The 26,598-nt window shown below is 52.7% G+C and overlaps 3 protein-coding genes across 4 annotated transcripts; 1 reads left to right on the top strand and 2 right to left on the bottom strand.

Moving 5' to 3' along the window:
• The first annotated feature begins 2,921 nt into the window (after positions 1–2,921).
• On the top strand, positions 2,922–10,387 carry VAMP1 (vesicle associated membrane protein 1). Of its 2 annotated transcripts, none has more exons than XM_040978772.1 (5): positions 2,922–3,071; positions 6,175–6,301; positions 6,511–6,669; positions 7,799–7,850; positions 9,763–10,387. In XM_040978772.1, coding segments are annotated over exons 1-5 (615 nt in total). In that variant the 5' UTR covers positions 2,922–3,069; the 3' UTR covers positions 10,038–10,387. The 2 variants fall into 2 exon arrangements, with proteins under 2 accessions (XP_040834706.1, XP_040834707.1); XM_040978773.1 differs by having other exon boundaries at positions 2,928–3,071; positions 8,276–9,847.
• A 765-nt stretch (positions 10,388–11,152) lies between these two features.
• Positions 11,153–21,251, bottom strand: TAPBPL (TAP binding protein like). The gene is made up of 7 exons (XM_040978771.1): positions 20,962–21,251; positions 16,468–16,698; positions 16,051–16,323; positions 13,586–13,924; positions 12,422–12,724; positions 11,340–11,423; positions 11,153–11,245 (listed from the first exon to the last, which is right to left on the bottom strand). Exons 1-7 carry the CDS (start codon positions 21,038–21,040, stop codon positions 11,220–11,222), a joined length of 1,335 nt encoding a protein of 444 aa, XP_040834705.1. The 5' UTR covers positions 21,041–21,251; the 3' UTR covers positions 11,153–11,219.
• Positions 21,252–21,856: 605 nt separating this feature from the next.
• CD27 (CD27 molecule) lies at positions 21,857–25,843 on the bottom strand. The gene is made up of 6 exons (XM_040978776.1): positions 25,502–25,843; positions 25,157–25,288; positions 22,883–23,059; positions 22,601–22,690; positions 22,314–22,433; positions 21,857–22,081 (listed from the first exon to the last, which is right to left on the bottom strand). The coding sequence occupies exons 1-6, from the start codon at positions 25,635–25,637 to the stop codon at positions 21,957–21,959; spliced, it is 780 nt and encodes a 259-aa protein (XP_040834710.1). The 5' UTR covers positions 25,638–25,843; the 3' UTR covers positions 21,857–21,956.
• Positions 25,844–26,598: the final 755 nt, after the last annotated feature.

Here is a 26,598-nt window from a genome sequence, read left to right as displayed (position 1 = left end):
AACCTGCACCCGCATGGGAGACCCAGAAGAGGCTCCTGGCTTCGGATCGGCATAGTATCGGCCCGTTGCGCTCACTTGGGGAGTGAATCATCGGACGGAAGATCTTCCTCTCTGTATATCCGCCTTTCCAATGAAAAAATAATAAAAATAAATCTTAAAAAAAAAAAAAAGGCAGTGGTTGGGAAGTGACTTTTAACTTGTGGGGCTTCTTTTTAGATTTAAAAGAAAAGGTTCTGGGAGAAAGGGTGTTAGAATAAATTTGTTAAAGAATAGCTTCAGTTAGGGGATGTTGTTAGGCTAGTCTGTTGTATAACATGGTGGCTGTAAGTGTCAGGTATTAAACACTTGGAAACAGTTGAGTAGAATTATTTAAGAATTCTCGCCACACACACAAAAAAACCGAAAACCACGTGAGGTTAATAATACACATGTGTATAGTAATTAGCTTAATTTAGTCATTTCACGATGTATAAATATCCCCAGATCCAATTATACACTGTAAGACAATTTTTATTTGTAAAAAAAAAAAATTGTAAAATTGTTATTTGTAAATGTCCTAGAATTATCTTTTTGAAAAGAAAATGTTCTGGATTCAGTGAAGATGGTTGTACAATTTTATAAATATCCAAAGAACCATTTAGTACAGTCTTTTAAAAAAAGGTGTATTATGTGTTTGTTTATTTTTTTATTTTAAAGATTTATTTGTTTATTGGAAAGTCAGATTTACAGAGAGGAGGAGAAACAGAGAGGAAGATCTTCCGTCCGATGATTCAATCCCCAAGTGAGTGCAACGGCCGATGCTATGCCGATCCGAAGCCAGGAGCCAGGAACTTCTTCCAGGTCTCCCATGCAGGTGCAGGCTCCCAAAGCTTTGGGTCGTCCTCGACTGCTTTCCCAGGCCACAGGCAGGGAGCTGGATGGGAAGTGGAGCTGCCGGGAATTAGAACTGACGCCCATATGGGATCCTGGCGCATTCAAGGTGAGGACTTCCCAGACATATTTACAGGGAGCTGGATCAGAAGCAGAGCAGCAGGGATGTGGACTGGCACTCATACAGGATGCCAGGGTTGCAAGGTGTGGCTTTACCTGCTGAGCCACAGTTCTAGCTCCCTGCTCATGTTCATTTTGACTTTAATGGCTTGTAATTTTTTTTTCAATTTTCACACATTTTCATTTTCGTGTGGTCTCAGGAGGAAGAAAGAGTAACCATATATGATCATTACATTGTTTAAGGGTGTTTTAGAAATGACTTATTTGAAAGGCAATGAGAGAAACAAGAGCTTCCACCTGCTGGTTCTCTTCCCAGCTGCCTGTGACAGCCAGGGCCAGACTAAATGGACCCTGGAACTCCGTGTGGGCGAGTCCTCTCGTGTGGAGGTCAGGGTGTTTGACTCATCACCCTGCTGCTGCCAGCGTGCAGCTCAGCAGGAAGCCGACCTGGAAGGACAGCCGGGACTGGAACCCAGGGACTCCTGTAAGGAATACGGGTTGTACCCCAAACACCTGTCCCTCCAGCAGAGTTGTAATCATTCCGGTGGGTTCTTAAAGAACATGAGCAAGGGCTGTGCTGCAAGCAGATACTTCATTGATTCACTGTTTCATTGATTTGAGGAGGCCTCTTTGTGTGTGTGTGTGTTTTCATTTTGATGTCTCCCACATGGGGATGTTGCACTGTAGTTATTAATCAGATAGCAGTTATACACAGTCACACCTGCTCATGAACATCCACACTGGCAAAATGAGTAGCAAGCTTGGCAGAATATTCCAGAGAATGGACAATGCATAGGAAAGGCTGTATTCCCAGAACTCTGGAGGGTACTCATTTGCTGTGGAAGCTCACAGGCACTTGAAAATGAATTTTTAAAAATTGCTTCGGTCCAGCATGATAGTGTAGCAGTTAAAGTACTTGCCTTGAACGCACTGGGATCCCATATAGTTGCTGGTTCTAATCCCAGCAGCCCTGCTTCCCATCCAGCTCCCTGCCTGTGACCTGGGAAAGCAGTTGAGGACGGCCCAAAGCTTTGGGACCCTGCACCCGTGTGGGAGACCTGGAAGAGCTCCTGGCTCCTGCTTCGGGTTGGCACTCACTGGGGGACTGGATCATCGGATGGAAGATCTTCCTCTCTGTCTCTCCTCCTCTCTGTAAATCTGCCATTCAAATAAAAATAAATATTTTTATAAGATTTTTTATTTTTATTGGAAAGGCAGATTTACAGAGAGGAGAGACGGAGATTCTTTCTTTGGCTGGCCCACTCCTGAAACCCTTGGAGCTGGGAGCCAGGAACTTCTTCCAGGTCTCCTACGTGGGTGCAGGGCCCAAGGCTTTGGCCTGTTCTCCCAGGTCATAAGCAAGGAGTTGGATGGAAGTGGAGCAGTGGGGACTTGCAGAGGCCTCCACAGGGCATGCTGGCACCACAGGCAGATGTTTCCTTTTCCTAGTGGGCCATATCACTTATGACATACAGGACAGGGACACTAGTGGGAAGAAGCGGATTCTTGGAACACAGAAGGTGGGATGCCAGCCACAGGAGGGGCCTTCGTAAAGTTTATGAACATACTGAAGCAGGGGAGCATGTGTATGTCCCACGAACTTGTTTAAGCCCACTCAAGCTGCCAGCCTCCTAGTACGCCAGGGACTTCGGGAGCTGCAGGGCTACTGGTGGGGAGGCCCCCGGAGAAGCGCCTGTTGAGGGCAAGGAGGACCGGGCAGGGCCCACGCCGCGTCGCCGAGTCGGACAACAACCAGCCTCACCGCATCTTCTCAGAGCTGTGATTGGCAAAGTTGCGAGGAATGGGGCGGGCTCACATATATCCCCGCCTTCCAAGGATGGTTCTGTGCGTCGATTGGTCCCCGGGGTTGTCAATGTCAGCTTGGAGGCGTGGTCAGCACTTAATAAAGACGCGGCTGGCGCGGTAGCTGCAGTCCGTTCCAGCCCGGCTAGAGCTCCGGGTGGTCAGCGAGAGGCGGAGCTCGGAGGTTCCGTCCGGTTCAGCCGCATCGTCCCACCGCCCGGTGTCTCGTCGCGGCTTCCGAAGAGGAGACCGACCCTCCCTGTCTCCGTCAGAAAAATGTGAGTTGGTCTCCGAGGTCGGGGGCTCGAGGCCTCCTTGCGGACTCTCGCGCCTGGCGCCCGACTCTGCGGGACGGAAAATGGCGCATTGCAGCAGCTGCGGCGACGCGGGGAACCTCCACCACCCCCAGACCGGGCCAGTCCCGCAACAGCCGCAGCTAGCGGCCCGCAGGGGGCTCAAGGGGCCCCCCGTTCATGACAGCCTTTCTTCGTCTGCATGGAGCCTCTTTCTGGTCTCCCGTGTAACGGGAGTCTGGGAGAGGCCGAACCGGGCCTGGGGACAGCCACGGCGGGACCTCCAAGGCCCGCGGCGGTGGTCAGGTGCACTTGCTGGGGGAGGCGCCCCTCATCCAAGGTGGGAGGTGTGTGCCCACCTGGGTGGTGGCAGTGAGCAACAAACTACGGACACTTCCCTGTCAGGTCCCTGGCGCCAGGTGAGCCGCCCAGAGGCACTGGAGGGGCAGTGGCACGGGATGCCACACAGCGTCTCTCCCAAGGCCATCCACTTGGAGGTTCTTCGCCAAGTATCTGGGAGAGACGGGGGGCTCAGCCTTGTCCCTGCCTCCAACGTGCACCGACGCAGCCTCACCCCCTTCTGCCAGCATCCCCCGAGGGAGGACTGTGGCTACCCAAATGTAGCATGCTGAAGAGGCCAAGTTTCTCTCTGACTCCCGGCTTCCTCGCTGGAGGATCTTCCTCTTGTGGCCAACTCCCCTCCAGTAGCAGCAAGTGAAATGAGCAGCCCAAATGCTGCAGAAGCAACTCACCCTCCTGCTCTTGGTGGTGTTCACATGGTTGCTATTCTGTGTCTTTTGGACTGGAGCCATTTTCATCGGGTGGGTGGGAGGGGGGCGTCTTCTCAGCAAGGGGTTCCACAGGATGTCCATGTAGGATGGCTGGCTGGAGGGGGAGAGGGTGAGGTGGCTGGCAGGGCATCACGAGGCCCCTGACCTTAATCTTGTCATTGGTGCCACTGTCCTGGATGGCCGCCAGTGGTGGCTGCTACCTACTCATTGGATTTTCTGCCTTCCGTTTGCAGCCAGATTGCTTAGCTAGCTCAGAAGGAGCCCAGAATCTTTTCCCTTCCCCCACTGCCCTTCTGCCTGGGCTGGGTATCTTCTCCTTCCTTGGGCCTTGGGGGAAAACGTATTCCTGAAGTGGGGATGAGTGGGGTGTCATGGTGGCCTCTCTCAGGGGTTATGGCCCATCTTTTTTAGACTGCAGAACACTCACTTAGTGAAGGGGAGGAACTTCAGCCCCCAGCCAAACTGCCTTGCTGGGACTCGCCTGGCAGCTTGCTTTTTGGGGATGGTGTGCTAATGCCGCTGCTTGGGAGTTTGGACGACTGTGAAATAGATGAAGGCTTCAGAAAGTTAATGGAAAATGCATATTATAATAAAAATCTGCATAAATTTTTTTTTCATTTTTACACCAACCTCAACTTTTATTTCTACTTCCCTCAAACTTTTGGGAGGACCCCTGTGTGGTTTAGAAGGTCCCCGTTTGGTGTGAGAGGTTCTTCTGGCAGTTTCTTTCTCCAGCAACCTGGAGAGGTGTCTGAGAATTATTTGGGAAGTAGACTTGGCCTCCACATGTGGGGACATGGAAAGGGAATTTAGCGTGAAGAGCCCATCATAGGTTCTTTTTTTTTTAAGATTTGTTTATTTTCGTTGGAAAGACAGATTTGCAGAGAGGAGAGTCAGAAAGATCTCTGTCCACTGGCTCACTCCCCAAGTAGCCACAACAGCCAGAGCTGAGCTAATCTGAAGCCAGGAGCTTCTTCCAGGTCCCCCACACGGGTGCAGGGTCCCAAGGCTTTGGGCCTTCCTTCACTACTTTCCCAGGCCGCAAGCTGGATGGGAAATGGAGCAGCTGGGACACAAACTGATGGCCATATAAGATGCTGGCACTTGCAAGGGGAGGATTAGCCAGTTGAGCCATTGTAGTGGACCCATCCTCGTCTTTGGAGGCTTAGTTCCCCTGGCCCTGAGTGGTACTGGATGAAAGGACAGGCTTCAGGAGGAGAGCAGAATAAACTAGGATTTCTTTTGGGAACCTCAGGAACTAGGCAAGTCTTCCAAGATCCTGCCAAATCAGGCAAAGGCAAGAATGGGATATCCATGTGGCATGTACCTGGAGGACTGTTTCTGGCCTTTCTGTTTCCTGTCTAAGCTCTTGGAATGGTTTCCAGAACTAATGGGATTACTTTGGGCTCCCAGATTTCTAAGCGAAACCCTGCTCCTCCCTGCCGGCAGCCGCAGCAGCAGCAGCAGCAGCGTGAGCCGACAGTCCTGACTCGGGCCTGCTCTGCAGCCTTTGTTTCTGGGGATTCTCCAAGTAGTCCTCCTGGCAGGCCCAGAGGGCTCATCTGTGGGTGAAGAACAAGCAGGGCCTGGCGCCCTGAGCGTGGAGTCAAGCCTTGCGTAGCCTTGTTCCTGTGAACCTGTCTTGCCTGTGAAGTTATCCTGTGCTCTACTGGGTTTTCCCAGCATGCATCAGGTGAAGGACTTCTGATGGCCAGGGACGTGCCATCCCAGCTGAGGCTGGAACCTTTGTTCTCAGGGCTGTAGTGCCAAAGGATGGGCTTGAGTTTGGGTCACAGGATGGCCACAGAGGAAATCTAGGTGTTCCTGGACCCATTTCAAGTGTTGTTACAGGATGTTCATCTCTCACTGCTTTATTGAGATTCATTTATTTTTACTGGAAAGGCAAATTTGCAGAGAGAAGAAGAGTCATAAAGTTCTTCCTTCCATTGGCTCACTCGCCAAGTACCTGCAGCAGCCAGAACTGAGCCAGTCTAAAGCCAGGAGCTTCTTCTGGGTCTCCCAGAAGGTGTAGTGTGGGGACCCAAGGCTTTTGGGTCATCATACATTGCTTTCTCGGGCCACAAGCGGAGAGCTGGATGGACAGTGGAGCAGCTAGGACATGAACCGGTGCTCTCATGGGATCCAGTGCATGCAAGGCGAGGACTTCAGCCACTGAGCCATCCTACCTCTCTCTGGCTTCTTGGAATCACAGTTGCCTTGGAGGCGTGGGGTGAGAACGCCAGTAACTCCTTTCATGTCTTGCTTATTTTGGGGTCTCTGCCCGTTGCTCTCCACAGGTCGGCTCCAGCTCAGCCGCCCGCTGAAGGGACAGAAGGGGCCGCCCCAGGTGGGGGTCCCCCTGGCCCTCCTCCCAACATGACCAGTAACCGACGACTACAGCAAACACAGGCTCAAGTGGAGGAGGTGGGTGGACAGCCTTTTCTCTGGGAGGTTCCAAGGGCGAGGGTGCGTCCTGCTTGTGTTTTTGTGACTCAAGCTGGTTGCTTCAGGCCCTGGGCAGCCCTGCATCCCTTGTACGTGTCCGGGGCCATCTGTCCTGGTGACGTTGTCCCCCCCCGCCACTTGTTTCTGGTGGAGAGCTTAGCGGTTTGGTGTGTGCGACCCCCCAACAGGTGGTGGACATCATGCGTGTGAATGTGGACAAGGTTCTGGAGAGGGACCAGAAGCTGTCGGAGCTGGATGACCGAGCTGACGCCTTGCAGGCAGGCGCATCCCAGTTTGAGAGCAGTGCTGCCAAGCTCAAGAGGAAGTATTGGTGGAAAAACTGCAAGGTGAATTTTCTCATCTTCAGTCCCTTCTTTTTCTGAGCCTCCTTTTGTTTCAAAGGCAAAATAAATTGTCAGCCTTCCACCTTTCTGCCTTTCAATGGCACGGCTCCACCGCCCAGTGCTGTGCTGGGTATGAAATGCCAGGGAGCTGCCCGCTTGGGTTGTAGTACCCCAGCGCAGCCACCAGAGGAGGCGAGTGTGCTCAGACCCTCTGATGGGAGAAAGCGAACTCCCTTCTGGGCTTGCAGGTGGCTCAAAGAAGTCTCCAGCACAAATGCTTGAAATGAATTGAAAGTTTCACAATGGCAACCTGAACCATTAAACTAGAGATCTGAAGTCTGTGTCTTCACTGGAATTCCTTTCAAAGATCCCAGGCAATCGGAACTGTCAGAAGGAGCCAGCTGCAGATCTCATGAAGTTTGTGAAAAGTTGCAATCAGCTAGGAGGAATAGGCTGTCATGTCCTACAGCATGGCAGGGTGACAGTAGTTCACAGCAGCATATTATACAAAGAAATGGTAAATGTTTAAAGGGAAATGAATGCTAATCACCTTGTTTTATTCATTATATCTTGTATACATTATCCAATTATCACAGTGTTCTTTGTACGTACAATTAAAAACATTTGTGGAAGTTTTATTTATTTGAAAGGCAGGGTTACACAGGGAAAAAAAAAAGAGAGTTTCCATTCACTAGTTCACTCCTCAAGTGGCTAACAGTGGTCAGGGGTGAGCCGTGTTAAAGCCAAGGGCTTCATCTGGGTCTCCCACATGGGTGGCAGGGGCCCAAACACTTGGCTCACCTTTCTCTGCTTTTCCTGTGCCATTAGCACAGAGCTGCACTGGAAGTGAAGAAATGGACAGGAGCTGGTGCCAGTGTAGGCGGTAGCTTTGTGGTGCAACGCCACAGCGCTGGTACCCACTCCCCCCATTTTCGTTTGTTTAACCGCGGATGTGATGCTGGGATTGTGAGTCCGTGGGAAGCAGAGGGTTCGGGCTGCCGCACCTCCTGTGTGTTGGGGGGTAACTGCTTCCGTCCCACGGATGGGGAAGAGGTTTGGCTCTAGTCCTGGTCCTCTCCCTTCCCCTCGAGGTCAAGGCTCACTGGTTTCTCCCTCTGCTCTGTTTCTTCAGATGATGATCATGCTGGGAGCTATCTGTGCCATCATCGTGGTAGTTATTGTAAGTAAGTATCGCTGAGGTTGCTCATGGGGGTGAAGAGGTGGGAAGGTCCCAGCGCCGTCCCCCAGCCCTGCCTGCCTGCCTGCCTGCCTGGGGAGTGGGGCTGCTCAGACCGAGGTATGGAGACGGCTGCTGGGGGTATCATCGCCAGGTTCGGGAGGGCACAGGGGCCGAGACTGGGGCCTCCCTGGATGGACACACCTTCTCCTTGTAGAGTTCTGTGGGGAGAAGCTTCCCTCCTGCCCGGGGAAGTGGGGCTCTGTTATTTGTCACTGGCTGGGGTCAGAGGGTGACTCTGGGTGTGGGGCACCTTGCACCTGAAAGACTGGTAACTTGACGTAATTTGTCTGGTACCGTGACGTAATTTGCCCTCTTGTTTTCTCCTGTCTCTCTCTCTTCCTTCCGGGATTTCCTGATTCCTGTGTGCAGTCTACTTTTTTACTTGAGAATGTGCCACCCCTCCCCCGTCCTCCATCACCTTCCAAACTCATGTCCTCCTCTGTGTGTCTGCTCTCTCTCAACCAGCATCCTCACTGGTCTCCCCATCCCAGCCCAGGCTTCTCCATCACCCACTTCTCCTTTTCGTTTGCGTCCATTTGCTCCGTTTCCCTCCACACTAGAAATGCTGCTGGGGGGCGCAGTCTCTAAGGGACCACCTGAAGAGTGACAGCTGGTGCCTCCTCCCTACACCTTTATCTTTTTACTTAAGTTCCCCCAAAGCCAAAAGCAAATTGGAGGCCATGGGAAGGGGAGGGGAGTGGCTGTGGTGCAGTGTCCCCAAGTGGTTGCCAACAGTCAGGGGAGGAGAAGGTTGTTGGTGCCTGTGGTGTCTTCTGCACAGCCAGGCTGCTGGCAAGAGACCAGGAAGACTCGGGAAGATGGCAGCGTGATTGGTGCTGCCATGGTCACTTGGAGCTTTTCTTCATACCAGGCCTGACGCGGGTCCTGGGGATTGGTCCAAGTCCCATTCCACCTCAAGTAATACAGACTGTGGTTTGCAGTTCTTCCTAAACTGTGAGTTCAAGGTTTTCGAAATCTCTGGGGATTTCGTACAGCCTTTCGTGGTTATTCTCTATCGGTCTGGAGAACACTCAGTGATTTTGACAAACCTGGGACTCCATAGATGCAGTTCCACCACTGCGAACCAGGAGGAGCTGCCTCCTGTTAAATGGTTGGCAGCATTTGGCGTTGTGTGTGAGGGCATCTTAGCAGAAATGTGAGGCCTTTGATTGGCTTCCATTCATGGCCAAGGGAAAGACTGTTGGTTATACAGAAATGGTAAGTAGGGGGCCTCAGTGGAGAATGCTCACCCCATGGCCTTCTTGTGTTAAGGAAGGTCCCGTTCAGGCCTTGCTCCTGATGCAGAAAGCTGAGTCCGTTAGAAAGGACCTGATCCCTGGACCCCCATGGGAGCCTTTTGTTCAGGCCACTTCCATCTCCTTGCCCAGCCCTGGCTGACCTTGAAGCCATGGAGAAGTCCAACAGGTGTGCTGTGTATATGACTTGCCTGTTGTGGGGCCCTGTGGTCTGGAGCCCCCTCTTGTTCTCACCTCCCCTCCACCCCATCTCTTCCGCTTCAGAGTGCCACCCTCTCTCCCTCCCTCACCCTTGCGTGGTTTGTGTACAGACAGTGGAGCCCAAGAGTGGGATCCCCTCCATCACTCTGAGGGTCATGGCTAAGCTTCAGGCAAGGATGTTCTGTCATGTCACATGGGGTTGGTGGGGAGAAGAGCCAGCTGGGGACACGAAGGGGCGTCCCCGCAGCCCTTAAGTTCCTCTGTCCCCCAGTCAGCAGGCAGAAAGAGGCTGAGGCCGTGCTGGGCCCATGTTCCATGCAGCAGCATTTCATTGTGCCAAACCATCTTCCCTTTCCTTTTCGCCCCCAATCTCCCACATTCTTTTCGTCCTGCCCCCAGGGCGGGACCGAAGAGCTGGAAGCAAGCAGTCAGTGTACCCTCCCAGCGGTGCCCCTGGAAGGCCTCCACTCTCCTCCAGGCTCCTCCTGGCCCTAGTGCAGGGGTCACCGCTGGAGAAGAACCACACCACTGTCCTCGCTGTGGCCCAAGCCTGGAGCAAATCTGCCCTCTTGGCCCCCCAGCCCTATCCCCCCATGGGAAGTATTTTCTGGGTTTCCATCCCCCTGAGGCTCACCAGATGCAGTTGGGTATATGTTCTGGGGGGCGGCTGTTAGCCTTCCTACTTTTCTTTCTCACCCTACCCCACCCTGGACCCTCTTCTGTGTCGTTGCTATCTCCTTCCCACCGTCCATGTGCATGAGCAAATATGCAACTGAACCTTGGACTTGGCAGTCAAATGAAGCTGAGCTTCCCACATCCCCTTCCTCGGTTTGCCATGAGATGATGTGGGGTGTCCACTGTGTGTCTGTCATCACCTCTGTCTGTTTTCCTACCCTGATCTCATACTTGTAGAGAGTAATAACAGCTGTACTTCTGCCAAAGGCATGTGGCATATTTACCGATTTCATGTATTCTGAAAACAAAGGCCAAAAAAAAAAAAAATACAAGTTCCTAAACCGACTAAGTTGTGGTCTGGGGAGTGTCATTTCTTTCTAATACCCAGATGTAATTCAAGGCCAGAAGGGCCGGGGTTCATTGTGCCCGACAGTCTTGGTGGGTTTGTACCTGAAGCAGCCCTGCTCTTGCAGGTGCTTGGGTGGGGGTGGAGTTGAGGGGAGGAAGTGCTGACAGGAAGCTGAGTGGGCCCACGCTGGCAAACAACTATATGGGTTCCTGGGTCTCTGCCCTCCTCCTTTCTGGGTCCTGGGGCTGCCTGTCATGCAAGGGACATGCCCAGAAGAAGCCTCTGGTGAACACCACCTTCCCCCATGATTGGTGCTCTTGCATGGCTGCCTTACTGAGTTCCACTGAGGTGGAACCCCTGAGGTTGCCTATCAGAGCTGCTGTGTTCTACTTTGAGCACTTGGCCAGCTGGGGTAGCCAGGACTGGGGACAGGACTCCGTGGTGACCCTGTGTAAGAAGACAAAGTGGCAGAGCTCTGCCTCCCAGGACACATTGGCTTTTATTTGCACAGAGGCAGAGTGGTGGCCTGCCCCTCGTCCCTCTCTCCCTCACTTGCGCCTTTCTTGATTCCTTCCTGTGTATTTTCCTGCCATCCTCCCCCCCCCCCCAACCCCATGCACCCTCCAAGCTGGCACTTTGGTGTTAGCCTGTACCAGATGTGCAGCCTTCCTGGTGTGCCCTCACCTCTTCCCATTCTCTCCCATGGTGCAGCGACTCAGGGCATGCAGCAGAGGAAGGCAGGGAGGCCTACACGGAGCTTGCTGCCACCTGCATACTTTTCTTGGTTCCACGGAGTCCTTTCTGAGGCAGGAAAGCAGCCTCTGAGAGTGCCTCAGGGCCTTGGCAGATCTCGCTGAGCTGGCAGGGAGAAAACAGAACAAAACGGGTCTGTTGCCAGGCAGGGGCTGCAGGAGCTGGCTTCCACCAGGGCTGAGGGTGGCCCCACTCTTACCCTGCCATCTCTGAAGACCCAGGAACAGCAGTGCGAGGAGGAAGAGGCTGCTGGCGATGAGGAATCCAGAGGTTGTTCTCTGCTCTGGAGGTGAGAGCGATGTGAACAGTAAGCCATCACCTCACCCAAGAGCCTTCCCCGAGCTGCATGTGGGGTCCTTGTGTGGGGTTGCCGAGCATATGTGTGTGACTTCACACAGCAGCCTCTGCCCCTGCCCACCTCGGGACACACTTCTGCAGATACTTTGCGGCACAGATTTTAGTTTGGTTGTGGAGAGTTTTGTAAACCAGGGTAGCGGTGTGAGCAGGGAGACAAGATCCCTGTGTTAGAGAGGCTCGCAAGCTAAGGAGCAGCCCAGTAGGGCCTGCTGACCATCCCCAGCCTGCGCTTGCGGGTGCAGATTCTTCTCTGTTTAAAATCACTCAGCAGTGTTTTGGGACTTCCAGCTGGGACAGTCAGCAAGCCTGTAAGCAGCTGGTGGCCTGTTGGTTGCATTTCCTTCTTCACCTCTTCTTGGGAGGTAGCTGTGGGCGGATTATGTAACTTCTGCGAAGGCTAGTTCGCTGTAGAAGGGACTTTGCAGCACCTAAAGTTGCCTGTGCAGTGTCTGAACGTGAACATGCTCCATAAATGTCATCACCTCTGACATTCCAAAGCCACTTTCTCCTTCCCTCATGTGCCCTTGCCAGTGGTGCAGATGGGCTCTTTGTTGTTCTGGAATTATGCCAAAAGATCAACTCAGATGCCTCCTCCCAGTCATTGTCCCTGCCTTGCTTCATGTTCTGTCTCTCTGGCTGGACCCTCAGCCCCGGGAATTCCTTCAACTTGACCTCCAGCCCTGCAGGTGTTGCCTGGGACCCTGGAGGTCAGGGTGTGGTGAAGCCTCAAGGGCTGGCGGGAGTCGGGGGGGAGCTATCAAGGCCACAGTCCTGGGAAAGAGCAAGTCAGGAGCAGAGGCTGCAGCATGAAGGAACTGGGACTGACCAACATGCACCGGCGACAGCAGAACAAGGCCAAGATAAGCGAGAGGCAGGAGAGCCACGAGCCCAAGTGCAAGAGCCGGGAAAGGATGGTCCCAGTACCTGATGGGGGAACCCAGGTGCTAGCCGCGAGTGGCTCCTCCAGAGAGCTGTGGATGACCTGGCAGGTGTACGTGGCGCCTGCAGGGCCGGGTTCTGCCTTGAGGGAGGAGGAGATGGCAAAGGTGCCTGCCAGGCTCTGCCTGAGGTTGGAGAACGAGGCCCCGGAGACTTGTCCAGGGGCTCCACCCGGCTCCTCTCGGGTCCATGTCACGGCCACATTCAGAGGGTAATAGCCAGCGATGTGACACACCAGGGTGGGTGGCAGGGCTCTGCTGATCAAGCTCAGTTGTACCTTGGGGGAAGCTGAAGGAAGAACGGGGAATCAGACTCCATGGGGATCCAGCTCAGGGGAGGCAGGAAGACAAGTTTTGTTTATCCACTGGGAATGGCAGCCGGTTGTGCAGGCTGAAGTCTCCTCCCAAGGGGTGAGCGTGAGGGGGGTTCCCCCTGGATGCAGGGGGTCAGTGGGGTGCATTTTCAAGAGCAGGAAACAGTAAAGATAAGCGTTAGCTGCTTGTCCCAACATGAAGACTTACCAGTGACTCCCGGTTGGAACCACTCTCACCACTCCTCCCAGGTTGGCTACTGTTCTTGCTTTGAATGTAACCCAAATGGCAGGGGTGGCTGGAAATGGCCAGTTAGGGCACGAGAGTAAGATCATGGGCTGGGACCTGGCGCTTTAGCCTAGTGGCTAAGGTCCTCGCCTTGCACATGCTGGGATCCCCTATAGGCCCCGGTTCTAGTCCTTGAAGCCCTGTTTCTCATCCAGCTCCCTGTTTGTGGCCTGGGAAGGCAGTCAAGAATGGTCCAAAGCCTTGGGACTCTGCACCCACATGGGAGACCCGGAAGAGGCTCCTGGCTTCGGATCGGCACAGCTCTAGCTGTTGGGGTCACTTGTGGGGTGAATCAACAAACGGAAGATATTTCTCTCTGTCTCTCCTCTCTGTATATCTGACTTCCAATAATAATAATAATAAAAAAGATCACAGCCTGGACATGTGATGGGGACATCTTGGAGCGCAGCAGGCCCCTATCTGATGGAACCTGCTCTTCTAAGATGATGGCATTTGGAAATGCAGTCTGTTCAGATCCCCATCTGGAAGAATTCTCCCAGTGGGCGTCTCCCTTCCCCCTCACTCCAGGATGGCCGAGTCCTGGCCTCACCTTGGATGTTGAGCTGGATGATTTGTTGCGCCTGGTACCGTGAGGTGGTGATCTGGCAAATGTGGGTCCCCTCGTCCTTGACAGTGAGCCCTGGTAGAGTGAGGGAGGCATTCCTGGCCATGTGCAGCTGGTCTGGATCCAGGGTAGCTCCTTGCCGCTTGGCTTGGTCCTTTCCTGACGTCCAGCTGTACACCTGTTGGCCTCTGCCCTGATGCTGTTGCCGCCACTCCACGCTGATGAGATCTAAGCCTGGTGCCATGGAAAAGCCACAGTGCAAGGAGACTGAGGACCCCAGAGAGGCGGTCAGGGATTGGGTCTGTGTTGCCACCTGGAATTCCACTGCAGAGAGAAAAAGAGGTGGTGGGCGGGTTGCTTCCTTGTTGAAGTCTTGGTTATGTGGTCTCAACCTGTGGGCAGACTCCTGCCCCCTTCTTCCCTGGTCAATAAGTTCCCATTAAACTAATTTTCAGCAGATGAAACCACAAAGAAATAGGATTCTGGGACCAGTGTTGTGGAACAGTGAGTTAAGCTGCTAACTGTGATACCAGCATCCTGTATGAGCATCAGGTTGAATCCTTACCTGCTTTGCTTCCCTGCTAATGCACCTAGGAGAGCAGTGCAAGGTGGTCCAAGCGCTTGGGGCCCTGCCACCCACGTGGGAGACCCAGATGGAATGCCAGCTTTTTGACTTTATTAGTCTGGGCCACCCTGGACTATTGCAGCCATTTGGGGAATGAACCAGTGCATGGAAGATTCTCTCTGCCACTCTGCCTTTCAAATAAATATCAAGGAAATGAAGCAACCTTTTGGAAAGGCGGCATGGCATACTTGGTGATCTTTAACCATATTAGAGTTACTTATGCTTTAGGCAGTGTGACGAGAGCTATGGATCCCTCACTAGGAAACCACTCGGGCACCAGGTGCTACCATGCTCAGCTGCTCACCTGAGCCTGCTGTGAAGACCAAGCACACAGCAGCAGGATTTGAGCCCTGCACACTTAACCCAGTAAATTGTGCAGAAGGCAATCAGCCCAATCCTGGTGGTGGGTGACCGTGCAAGACAGCTGACCAGGACTCTTAAAAAATGTCAATGAAAAGGTTATTTTAGATCAAAATCAGGGGACTAGACAGTCGGACACAGTTTGCACAATGCTTCTTGGAATCCTGGGGGTTAGAGAAGGAAAAAGGAAACTGAAGACTGTTCCTGGGACAGCTGGGGGCGCTGAATGTGGCCTGGACACTGAGGAGGCGCGTTGTGTGCGTTTTAGTGGCGACCCGTAGTGCAGCAAGGCGTGCAGTGGGAGTGTGTTCCTTGGTGGGGCATGTCATCACCAATGCTGTTCACAGCTGCCTGGGCGAGGGACCAGGGTTTTTCTGTTGACTTGATTATTGCCCTCCGAGTCTTTATGCACTGCACCTCATTCTGTGTGCACCGTCAGTAGCTCTCTCTCCACCTTGGTTTGCCTCTGTAGGGATCACAATGTGTTACATGGGAGGACTGTGTCCTGTCCTTGCCCCTGCCCTAACAGGTGCTAGCCTCAGGAGTGTGTCAGCTGTGCTGTCTGCAAGTTCTCAGTTCAGGGAGGGGCGGACACCATGTGGCGTGGTCGTAACAGTTGAGTTCAAATAAATGGGCCTTCAGAGTTTTCTCATTGGTTGGGTTTTGGGTGGGGAGCTTGCAGCCACTGGTTCGCTCTCCAGGTGCCCACAATGTCCCGGACCAGGCTACAGCTGGAGCTGCATCCTGGCGCTGGAAACTGGGAACAACATCCAGCTGTCCCACGTAGGGAGGAAGTGGGCGGGAATCCAGTTCCTTGGGGCATCACCTCTGCTTCCTGGGGTGGGTGGTAGTGGCAATGAGAGGCAGGAGTGGGTGAGCCAAGAGCTAAGAAGTGAACTCAGGTGCTCCCACAATGGGAAGTGGGCGTCTTAGCCACCAGGCTAATCCGCGCGCCCTGCCACCACCTGTTTGGTAGGGTTGAAAAATCCCCATGTCAGAAAAGGGGAAATCCCTAACCCAACTGGGCCCACGAGAGCCACTGGACACACGTGAGGCCCCTTCTTCTCTGATGTGGTGGGATGAGCAGAGCTTGGGTCCCAGGAAGGTTAGAGGGTTCTGGGGGCTTTCCGTGGGGATGCAGGCAGACCCCTCATTATCTCAGGACCTGGCTGTCCCTTTTTGGAGTGGACAGACCCTGGGGAAGCTTGCCATCATGTCCCAGTTTCCCATGTCTCAAGGACTTGCGCTGGGAGAGAAGACAAGAACTGCTTTTGTGCCTGTGCTGCTCGGTGTTGCCAGCTTCCCAGCATCTTCCTCCTCTGGACTTAGGGGTTTCCAGGAAGGAAGGAAGGACGTAGGCCTGAGAGTCACCCTGAGGTGGACGATACGGGTACAAGAGGACCTCCTCCGTTCCTCCTCTATCTCCCCATTTTAAAAACAGGAACACTGCCTTTCACACTCTCACCTGTGGTTCGTACAGTCCCCTGGGGGCTAAGGGGTAGTTTCAGAGTGGGGTGCCAGGTGGCTCCACTCTTAGCATCTCCGAGGGTCTTCATCACCATAGAGACACTGGGGCCCCCTCCAGACACCTGCACGTTGCTGATGAACCAAGTTGCTTCCTCAGCAGGTGCCTCTTGTTTGGCCTGGAGGACGTAGCGGGAGATCTCACAGGTCACCTCCGTGTCGCTGCAGTCGGCGTGGAGCAAGGCCTCGGCCTGGGGAATCTGCACCTGGTCCACTGTACGGGGAAGGGTGGCCCGCAGAGGTCAAGTTGGACTGACAGTGCCAGGGCCCGTGGGAAGCAGGTATGGGTGGGAGAAAGCAGAACTGGGCTGTCCTGGGGTTGGAGGAAGGGTGGGAGCCCAAAAGGACACGCTTTTACCTGACGCCTCGAAGACAACACGGGGGTCATCTTGGGCCACCATGTCCCCTTGGAAGTCAGTGAAGCCTTCCAGGGAGCTGTCCTCCAGCACTGGCACCTGCTTCAGCACAAGCAAGGCCCTCTCCCTGTTGGCAGGGCTGGCAAATGCCCCGCGATGCCCACCATCCATGGCCAGGAAGCAATCCAAGATCACATCTACTGCCCGCCACTGGCTTTCTGCTGCCTGGGACCCTGCAGGGAACAGAATGGGGTGGAAGATGCTCTGGACCTGCCTCCATCATCTGCCTCCATCCCCTGAGTCCTGGGGTCTCCAAGAAAGTGGAGTTGTTTCCCGAGAACCCCTCTGTGTTCCTGTCACCCCACAAATGGCTTGGCAGAATGCACTTGCTCCTACAAGCATGGATTAGGTCCGTTCCTAGGATGTGCCTTAATTTTTTTTTTTAAGGAAATATGATTTACTGAAAAGCAATACTGTGGGCAACACTGCACTGGTGGGTGCAAGAAGCAACATTTTAGCTAGTTAATTCTACAAAGGAGAAAAGTTTATTCAGTATTCTGAAGTGCTAAACCTAAAAGGATTAGTATATTCTAGGATCTTATGATTTAAAAAAAAAATCTCTCCTATTGTAACCAACGGAAGAAATTTTTTCTCTTTTGGGCACTGGTGTGATCGCTCATTTGGCTAAACATCCTCCTGCAAGCTCTGGGATCCCGTATGCGCACTGATTTGTGTCCGGCTACTCCAGCTCCCTTCCAGCTCCCTGCTTGTGGCCTGGGAAGGTGGCAGTAGAGGATGGTCCTTGGGACCCTGCACCCACATGGGAGACCTGGCTGGATCGTCTGAGCTCTGGTCATTGTAGCCATTTAGGGAGTGAACCAGCAGATGGAAGACCTTCCTGTCTTTGTCTCTCTTTATCTTTGACCGTCTGCCTTTCAAATAAAAATAAATAAATCTTTTTAAAAAACAAATTATTTCCATTTAAGGAGAAATTAACCAAATTAACCTTTACCACTTAAATGAATACTGCATAAGCTCTATTGAATAGCACTTTTATTGCATGTAATAAGGTTATGGCAAAATCACTTGTAAAATTCTGATAACAAAAGCACCATGGTCCTGATATTAGAAGACTTTTATAATTGCTGAACTTGGCATTCAGAAACCTCTACTTTAGTTTCCCCTTTCGGGGGCAGATTATGGACCCAGGCTATTTAGCTCAAATCCCAGCTCTGCCACTTACACATGCCAACTACCAATACTTAATCTCTCTGTGCCTTAGAGCCCTCACCTGTAAGAGGGCATTTCGAAGAGCTATTACAAGATTTTAAAAAGCCAGTGTGTGGGCCCGGCGCGGTGGCCTAGTGGCTAAAGTCCTTGCCTTGAACGCGCCGGGATCCCATATGAGCACCGGTTCTAATCCCGGATGCCCCGCTTCCCATCCAGCTCCCTGCTTGTGGCCTGGGAAAGCAGTCGAGGACAGCCCAATGCTTTGGGACCCTACACCCGTGCGGGAAATCTGGAAGAAGTTCCTGGTTCCTGGCTTCAGATTGGCTCAGTACCAGCTGTTGTACTCACTTGGGGAGTGAATCATCGGACGGAAGATCTTCCTCTCTGACTCTCCTTCTCTCTGTATATCTGACTTTGTAATGAAAATAAGATAAAGCTTAAAAAAAAAAAAGCCAGTGTGTAATACAATGGCTGGCTAACAGAAATGGGTTCAACAGATGTGGCTAGTCGTTATTCTTACCAATGTCATCATCATCATCCTTAGCTTCAGTTTTACACAAGTTCCTTTATTCTTACATGAGAAGAAACTATCAGTTTTTTTTTTTTATCAGTTATTTTTATGTGAAAGGCAAATTTATAGAGACGGAGATCTTCCAACCACTGGTTCACTCCTCAAATGGTCGAAACAGCCAGAGTTGAGCTGATCTAAAGTCAGGAGCCAGGAGTTTCTCCCAGGTCTCCCACATGGACGCAGAGCCCCAAGGCTTTGGGCCATCTCTCAATGCCTTCCCAGGCCACCAGCAGGGAGCTGGATCAGAAGTGGAACAACTGGGACACGAACCAGCATCCATGTTAGGGCTTCAGGCAGAGTATTAGCGTGCTGTCCCACAGTGCCGGCCCCTGAAGCTTTCAGTTTTCACTATGTGCCAGGAACGGTGTTCAGCACTTCCAACATAATAATCCTGCAGTTTAGGCATTTTTGAAGACACTGATATATTGTACATTATAGGAATAGGAAACATTCAGCAGGTTCTTTGTGTTAAAACTTGATGTTAGTGTGTGAGAATAGGTTATTTGGGAGAATACTCCCCAGAATTTACACTTAACTTGTTTTTAAACTACATTTATATTTTTACAAAAATTAATGTATTTGAGAGGCAGAGAAACAGAGAAAAAAAAAATGAAGAGCTCCTCTGTTGTCCCCAAATGGCCAAGGCCAGGCCAAAGGCAGAAACCAGGAACTCAACCTGGATCTCCCACATGGGTGGCAGGAGCCTACCTGCCCGAGGCAGCACCGTCTCCCAAGGTCTGTACTAGCAGGAAATCAGGTGCCATGAACTGAATCCAGGTACTCTGATGTGGAGTTAAGAGATCTTCCATTTGCTGCTTCACTCCCCCTGATGGCCACAATAGCCAGAGCTCGGCCAGGTTGAAGCCAGGAGCTTCCTTTGGGTCACCCCTGTAGGTGACAGGGCTGTAAGTGCTTGGGCCACCTGCTGGTGCTTTCCTAGACCATCAGTAGGGATTTGGATCAGAAATGGAAGAACAGGAACACAAACTGGTGCCAATATGAGATTCCAGAAGTTCAGGCAGTGGCTTTACCTACTTTTCCACAGCACCAGCCCTCTCGAACTTGTTTTTATATTTTTATTTTTTAAAATATGTTTTATTTTGTTTTATGGTATAGGTCCATAGGTTCTGGGGTTGCCCATGCCCTTCCCCAGGGTCCTTCCCCCTCCCCACACTGATTTCCTCTTTAGTTTTACAATGGATGTCCACTGTGTTGCTGTTGAAGTGTTTCCCAGCAATGTAGGGATGGACACTGTCAGAGAGTCCATCATCTTATGTTAGGATAGTTCCACTTCTCTCAGTGGGAGTCCATCTCTGGTCTGTATGCACAGAGACACACAGCACTTTGTCTTCATGTCTGAACATATCAGTCTCTGCTACATTTCCTTTATATCTCCCCTAACTTACAGAATCATTTGAAGATTTATTTTATTTTATTTTATTGGAAACGTAGATAAACAGAGAGGAGGAGAGACAGAGAGGAATATCTTCCACCCGTTGATTCACTCCCCAAGTGGCTTCCACAGCCAGAGCTGAGCTGATCTAAATTCAGGAGCCAGGAGTTTTCTGTGGGTCTCCCACTTGGGTGCAGGATTCCAAGGCTTTAGGCCGTCCTCAACAGCCTTCCCAGGCCACAAACAGGGAACTGGATGGGAAGCGGGACCACTGGGATACAAACCGGCACCAATAAGGGATCCCAGGGCTTGCAAGACTTTTTTTTTAGCCACTAGGCTACCATGCCAGGCAATCTTTTTTTTATATATTTATTTTTCTGATACAGTTCCACAGGCTCAGGGATATCCCTTCCCACCCTCCCCTGACTATTTTTCCTATATTATTATAATAGTATAATCCTTCAGCAGTAGTCACAAGTCCATCATTCTGCTGGTGAAGTGTTTCATGACATTGTAGGTATAGACAATGGTAGAAAGTCCAGCATCCTATTGTCAAAAGTTTCATTGGGAGTCCATCTTTTATTTGGAAGTAGAGACGTATACTGCAAAGTATTTTCACTTCTTGGTATGCTAGTCCCCCTATGCAGTTCCTCCAGATGAATCTATGTAAACACATATATGTATGTACATATCTACATCTATGTCCGTTGGTCATACATTTGCATGAAAGTTGCCTGACATCAGAGAGAACATATGCTACCTGTCCTTTGGGGATTGACTAATTTTACTGAGCATAATGGTCTCTTTGGGACCATTCTGTTACAGATGGTAGAACTTCATTTTTAATTTGCCTTCATCTTTTGCTCTGATCTCCAACAACTGAATCAAAGACTCTGTCTTCAGTCGGGGATCCTCAAACAAGTCCCTGAGCAAATGCTGCCCGCCTCACCCTCCAGAGAGGCCCAAGGCTCTCACAGCCATCGTCTCAGATGTCCTGGTCAGCCCACAGGTAGCCAACCTCCCCTCCCCCACCTCTGGGCGCCCGCCCAAGACACGGCTGCTCCTACAAGGTGTCTGCTTTCAGGCCAGCGGCTTCCCCAGCACTCCACCCCCTAGAGAAGGGTGCCCTTTAAATCTCTAAATGGAGCTGGCAGCCCATTCTCCCCCACACCTGGCTCCTCTTTTTGCCGGCAGCCGAGTCTCCCCCAAGTCAGACCTCGAAGGTGATTGGAAGCCATGGCTGGCCCTATCGCCTTCCTGGGATCTGGGAGGAAGGTTAGCTGAGCCTTCTCGCCGACTCACCCGTTTCTGCCGCGCCGCCGCACAGAGCCAAGCAGAGGAGCAGGCAGCCCGCTGCTGCTGCTGCCGCCTCGGCGCGCATGGGCGATGCTCCCTCCGCGCCCCTCGAGCCCACCCGCTGGCAGGGCCCAGGATCAGCGGAGGTACAACAAACACCCCTTGGGTGGCCAGCCTGCTGCGTGCGCCTCCCGGCTGTCTTCTCTTTCACTTTCGCTTAGAGGGAAGTGGCTCTGAGCTCGTCTGTGTCTCGGGACGAAGCCATTTGCAGCTGCTGTCTGCTCTTTCTCGCCACCTTTGCTCCCCAAGTCCGCAGACCATCTCAAGGCTTGACTATGTAGCAGCTACCTTGAGTTCCCCACAACCCAACGTCCGTGGTGATTGAACCTTGGAAACGGGGCAAAGTGGGGTGGAGGGACACATGGAACCCAAAGCGGGATCCTGGGAAGCCCCGGGGGAACCGGTCTTCAGTTTCAGGCAGTGGCAGTGCACCTGCCCGCCCTACCTCTTTCCCCTCCTCTTCCCCTTGGTCGGTCGCAGTGCAGATTAGTTAGAGGGAGAAGTCTCCTCCCTTAGACCGTTGGTCTTCCTGTAGAGACGGAGAGGCTGCCAGCTGAGGTTGGGACTTCCAGAGAGAAAGCTGGAGTGCTGGCGGTCCCTCACTTTATTTTGCAGGTTAGCAAGAACAGTACATGAGGCTTTCCAGGCTACAAGTGCATGTTGCAGCCAGGGCCTTGCAGCAGGAGCAAAGCTGGCTGGGCCAGGGCTCACCCAGGGCTCCTGTCTTTATCACTGCCAGTCTCAAAAAGGCATACTTGGTCCAGTCTGTTACACCAGAAAGGGTCCTGGCGAGAGGGTGGTCCCAAAACTGAGGCTGCTCCATCTCATTCTCTGGCTGGCCTGTGGTGGTGGGGTGGGGGTGAGGGTTTCCTTGCAGTGATGAGCAGCCTACTGCCCCCCTCATGTCCCCTCTTGCCACCCACCTGCACCCCAGTGCAGGCTCAGGGGTAATAAGCAGGCTCTGGTTTCCGGTAATCCTCTTGGATAGGGATGGCACTGCCCTCCTCCTCCCTGGGGCAGCTGTAGGTTCCAGGCTCGGCAGGTACCACTGCGCCCTCTCCTTTGTCTGCAGGAAGAGAATCAGGGCAGTCTTGGCTAGCACAGAGGGTAGGGAGTGAAGGAGAGAGACAAAGGAGAGAGGGCAAGCTTGGGGAACTGCTGTGTGCTGTGTGTCGGGGAGGGGGTCGCCAGCTGCAAATGAAGAGAGAGGATTAGGAAGCAGGGCTGGGTAAGATGGAGCCTGGGAGCCTCTAGGGCCGCCCAAGAGAATGGGCTGGGCGTCTGGCTTGGTCTCTTACTTGAACCGTATTTTCTCTGTTGATGGAGAAGCAGGGTTGCACCCACGGTGAAAACAAGAAACATTCCGGAGAAGATGACAGCAATGTGAACGCAGTCTGAACTGCAAGGGGACCTGTGTGCTGTGATGGGAAGGCAGGTACAGGTGCTTAAGGGGAGAGCCCAGCCCTGCGGTTTGCCCTGCCTCCCTGGTCCTCTCCCTCCCCCACCTCTTCCTGCTCCAGGGAGCTTTTTGGTTGGCTCTCTCTCCTTTCCCTTTGGTCTGGTGTGGTTCCAGGAGAACACTCACCTGGCTGGTGGCTTGGAACATCTGGAGCAGGCAGCTGCCGGAGGTCAGCTGGAGTCTGCCCAGGCCTGTCTACCCTGGCCTCTGGCGTCCCTAGGGAAACAGGCACAGTGAGCAGTAGCACAGGGCACTCCAAAGGGCATGTTGACCTCAAGGCTTATGGACCTAGATGAGGTGTGATGCCCCACACACCCAAACCCCGGGGGAGTGGGCATGATGTGGGGGAGGGGAAGAGGGGTCTCATCCCTATCCCAGTAACTCGAGGGAGGGCTGCCTGGTACCTACTTTCGGCGTAAGGTAAGTGAGTGGTCTGTTGTGGGCCTGGGTCCCGAGAAGGCTGGGTGGTCAGTGAGCCGTGTGTGGGAGGATCACACTCAGTGCACTCTTTGTCCCTGCACTGCCAGCCACTGGGGCAGGTGCACTTGGCATTGGTGGTGATGGTGCAGTTATGGATGAGAAGACCTGGAGAAGCGGAGGGAGGATGCAGGACACTCGGGCCTCCCGAGACCAGTGAGGTTTACCTGTTAGCCCCTCACCCCACCTCTGGGGACCAGCACCCACCCCTGTCTAAGGCCTGCCTCTCCCTCACTGTCACCCCATGCCTTTGCCGTCACTGTCACTGAAGACAGGTGGACTTCACTGAAATTCTTGGGTTCAGAAAGTGTGGCAACTGCTTACATAATTTTCTGTTCCTCACTGATTGTTTAAGAACTTGATTGAAGTATAATATGTATATAAAAGGTACACAGGTCAAGGTCTAAAGCTGAAGAACTGATACAAATTGTGGGATCGGTGTTGTGGTGTAGCACATAAAGCTACTGGCTGTGACTCTGACATCCTTTATGAATGCCGATTGTATCCTGGGCGCTCTACTTCTGATCCAGTTTCCTACTGGTGGTCTGGAGAAAGCAGCGGAGGATGATCCAGGGTATTTGGGCCCTTGCACCCTGTGGGAGACCAGGAGGAGGGGCCTGGCTCCTGGCTTAGGCCTGGCTCAGTCCTAACTGATGTAGCCATTTGAGGAATAAGCCCACTGATAGAAAATCTCCCTCAGTCTCTTCTCTGTCTATATACAACTGCCTTTTAAATAAATAAACAAATCTTTTAAAACAGAATTGCTGGTTACACAGGTGTAACCAGTGTCAAGGCAAGAGAGAGAAAATGACCAGCAGTGCGCCTTCCTAGCACCAGCCCCAGAGAGCAGCTACACTCCGGACTTTGCCAGCCTTTGTATGTTAGAGAAGGAGTCACACAGCATGTTTGCCCTCCTGCCTGGATTCTTCTACCCAGTCTTTTGGGAATGCTGTTCATTCTGTTGAGGCTAATTGCAGATTGATCCATCTGCAATAGATTGATCCATCCGACTACTGATTTGGGTAGTTTTCAATTGCTAGCAAGTAGGAATAGTGCCACGAAGACCTCTGATGTCCGTCACTTTACTAGAGGGGCTGGCATTATGGTGCAGCGGGTAAAGCCACAGCCTGGAACTCCCTGTCATATGGGCACTGGTTTGGGTCCTGACTCCTGGGCAAACAGCAGAAGGTGATCCAAGTGTGTGAACCCCTCCCACACATGTAGGAATTCTAGATGAGGCTCCTGGCTTTGGCCTGGCCCAGCTGGGGTTGCTGTGGCTCTCTGGAGAATGAACCCTCAGATGGAAGATCTCCCTCTGTCTCTCTCTTTAGCCCTCTAAGTCTATCAGATAAATAAATCTTTAGAAAACTAAATAGCTTTGTTGGAATGTTGCTGGATTATAGATACCCTATGCTTTAAAAATACAAGCTTTGCTAAGTGGGGACAGGAGGGGGCAGGGCTAGTGGCTGCTGGTCAGTTACACTAGGAGAGTGGGCTTTTTTTCCCCTCTAGGAAGGCAGATTTAAAGAGGGAAGGAGAGAGAGTTTTCCCATTTATTGATTTACTCCCCAAATAGCCACAATGGCCAGAGCTGAGCTGATCTGAAGCCAGGTGCCAGAAGCTTCTTTCTGGGTCTCCTACATAGGTGCAGGGATCCAAGGACTTGGGCCATCCTCTACTGCCTTCCCAGACTACAAGCAGGGAGCTGGAAGGGAAGTGGGGCCGCCAGGCATGAACCGGCGCCCGTATATCCTGGGTGCCCCATTTCTTTACCTTGTTCGCTTCCTGAGAACCTTGAAGTGGGCTGAGGCTCCAGCTCCCCATCCTCACTTACTGCACCATCTCCATGCTCACAAACGCTCCGTCTCGGCCGTCAGCACACACACAGACACACACATCACACACAGGTACATACTTACCACGCACATGCATATACACAGTGCACACACCATACATACATGAACATAAAACCCCACAGTTCATGCACTCACACCACACACATGTACATGTGCACCACGTGTATGCAACACCACACACACATGTACACGCCACATGTGTGGATATGCACGTTACACAAAACACACACTCCACATACAGACATACCATACATGCACACATAGACATATGTACTTACACCACAAGCACACACTGCACACACAGACACACATCACATAGGCACACATGCACCCTTGTCCATCATCTCACCAGAGTTGCAGTGGCGGCAGCTCTCACAGTGGGGCCGGCTGTGGTGGTCCGGAGAGAAGGAGACCCCGGGGATGCATGGCTTACATTGCGTGGCCTGTGTGTGTTCCTCACAGTCCTTCACCAAGAACGTGCCTGGGAGCCCAGGGTCCAAAGTCAAAGCCAGGGGAGGCTGCTCCAGGTCCCTCTCCAAGGGGCACCTGCTCCCCCACCTCCGCCCCGACCCCTGCGCTGCCGAGGGAGGGATTCCTCTCTTTGCTTGCAGCCGGCTGGGGTCCATGCTTCTCTCTCTCCCTTACACCTGCGCTTTCTCCCCACTCTCCGGCCCCCGTAGTGGCCCACTCTCACCTGGCTCACACATCCGGCAGCACTGTTGTCCTTGGGCCCGGTATTGTCCCTCTGGACAGCCGTCCAGGGCTGTTGTTGCTGAAAGGCTTGCCAGTGCCCCCAGCACGCACAGCCAGCAGGGAGCGGGCCACGCCATGGCTCCTGACCCAGGAGGGCTTGTCCTGCGTGCTGGTAGCTGACTGTGGGTCTCTCTGTAGCAGGCACCTCCCTGGCTGGGCACCGAGGGCCTCTTGGCACCTCCTGGGCAGCGGCTGCAGTTCCTGCCCCAGTTCCCCCAGGTGGCAAGCCAACCTTTGCCGGCAGCTGAAGCTCTGCTGTGGCTGGTTTTTTTTTCTTTCCTCTCAATAACAACCTCCACCCCTTCCCCTTTTGCACGTGCTGCGGAGTGCTGCTTTCCCGCAGCAGCCTGGCCTCTGCTCGCTTCTGGGCTAGCGGGGAAGCCTTGGACCCATCCACATCAAGAGGATGTCGGATGTGCTCCGTCTCCCGCCTCGCTCACTCACGTCCTGAACTGTCACCCACCCTTTCACCAACTCATCTGCAAGGCCTTCCTCTCCCCAAACATTGCATAGACAGAACCACTCTGAAGAAAGAAGGGGACCCAGCTCTCCAAACTATTAACGAAAGTATTTTAAAAAAGATTTATTTGGAAGGCAGATTTGCAGAGAGAAGGTGAGACAGGGAGAAAGATCTTCCATGCACTAGTTTACTCCCCAAATAACCACAACGGCCAGAACTGGGAAGATCTGAAGCCAGGAGCCAGGAGCTTCCTCCTTGTCTCACATGCAGGTGCAGGGTCCCAAGACTTTGGGTTGTCCTCCACTGCTTTCCCAAGCCATATGCAAGGAGCTAGATGGGAAGCAGAATGGTGGAATTTGAACCAGTGTTCATATGGGAAGCTCAGTCTATTATATCATGGCATTGCCCCTAAAGCATTTGAAACATATTTTTGGTGGCCTGGCGCGGTGGCCTAGTGGCTAAAATCCTGGCCTTGATGTGCTGGAATCCCATATGGGCACCAGTTCTGATCCTAGAAGCTCTACTTCCCATCCAGTTGCCTGCTTGTGGCCTGGAAAAGCAGTCGAGGATGGCCCAAG

This window comes from Ochotona curzoniae, unplaced genomic scaffold, assembly GCF_017591425.1.
Source record: "Ochotona curzoniae isolate NIBS_2020 unplaced genomic scaffold, NIBS_Ocur_1.0 contig_2927, whole genome shotgun sequence".
Classification (NCBI taxonomy): Eukaryota; Metazoa; Chordata; class Mammalia; order Lagomorpha; family Ochotonidae; genus Ochotona; species Ochotona curzoniae.
This window is presented reverse-complemented; position numbering and strand designations above follow the sequence as displayed.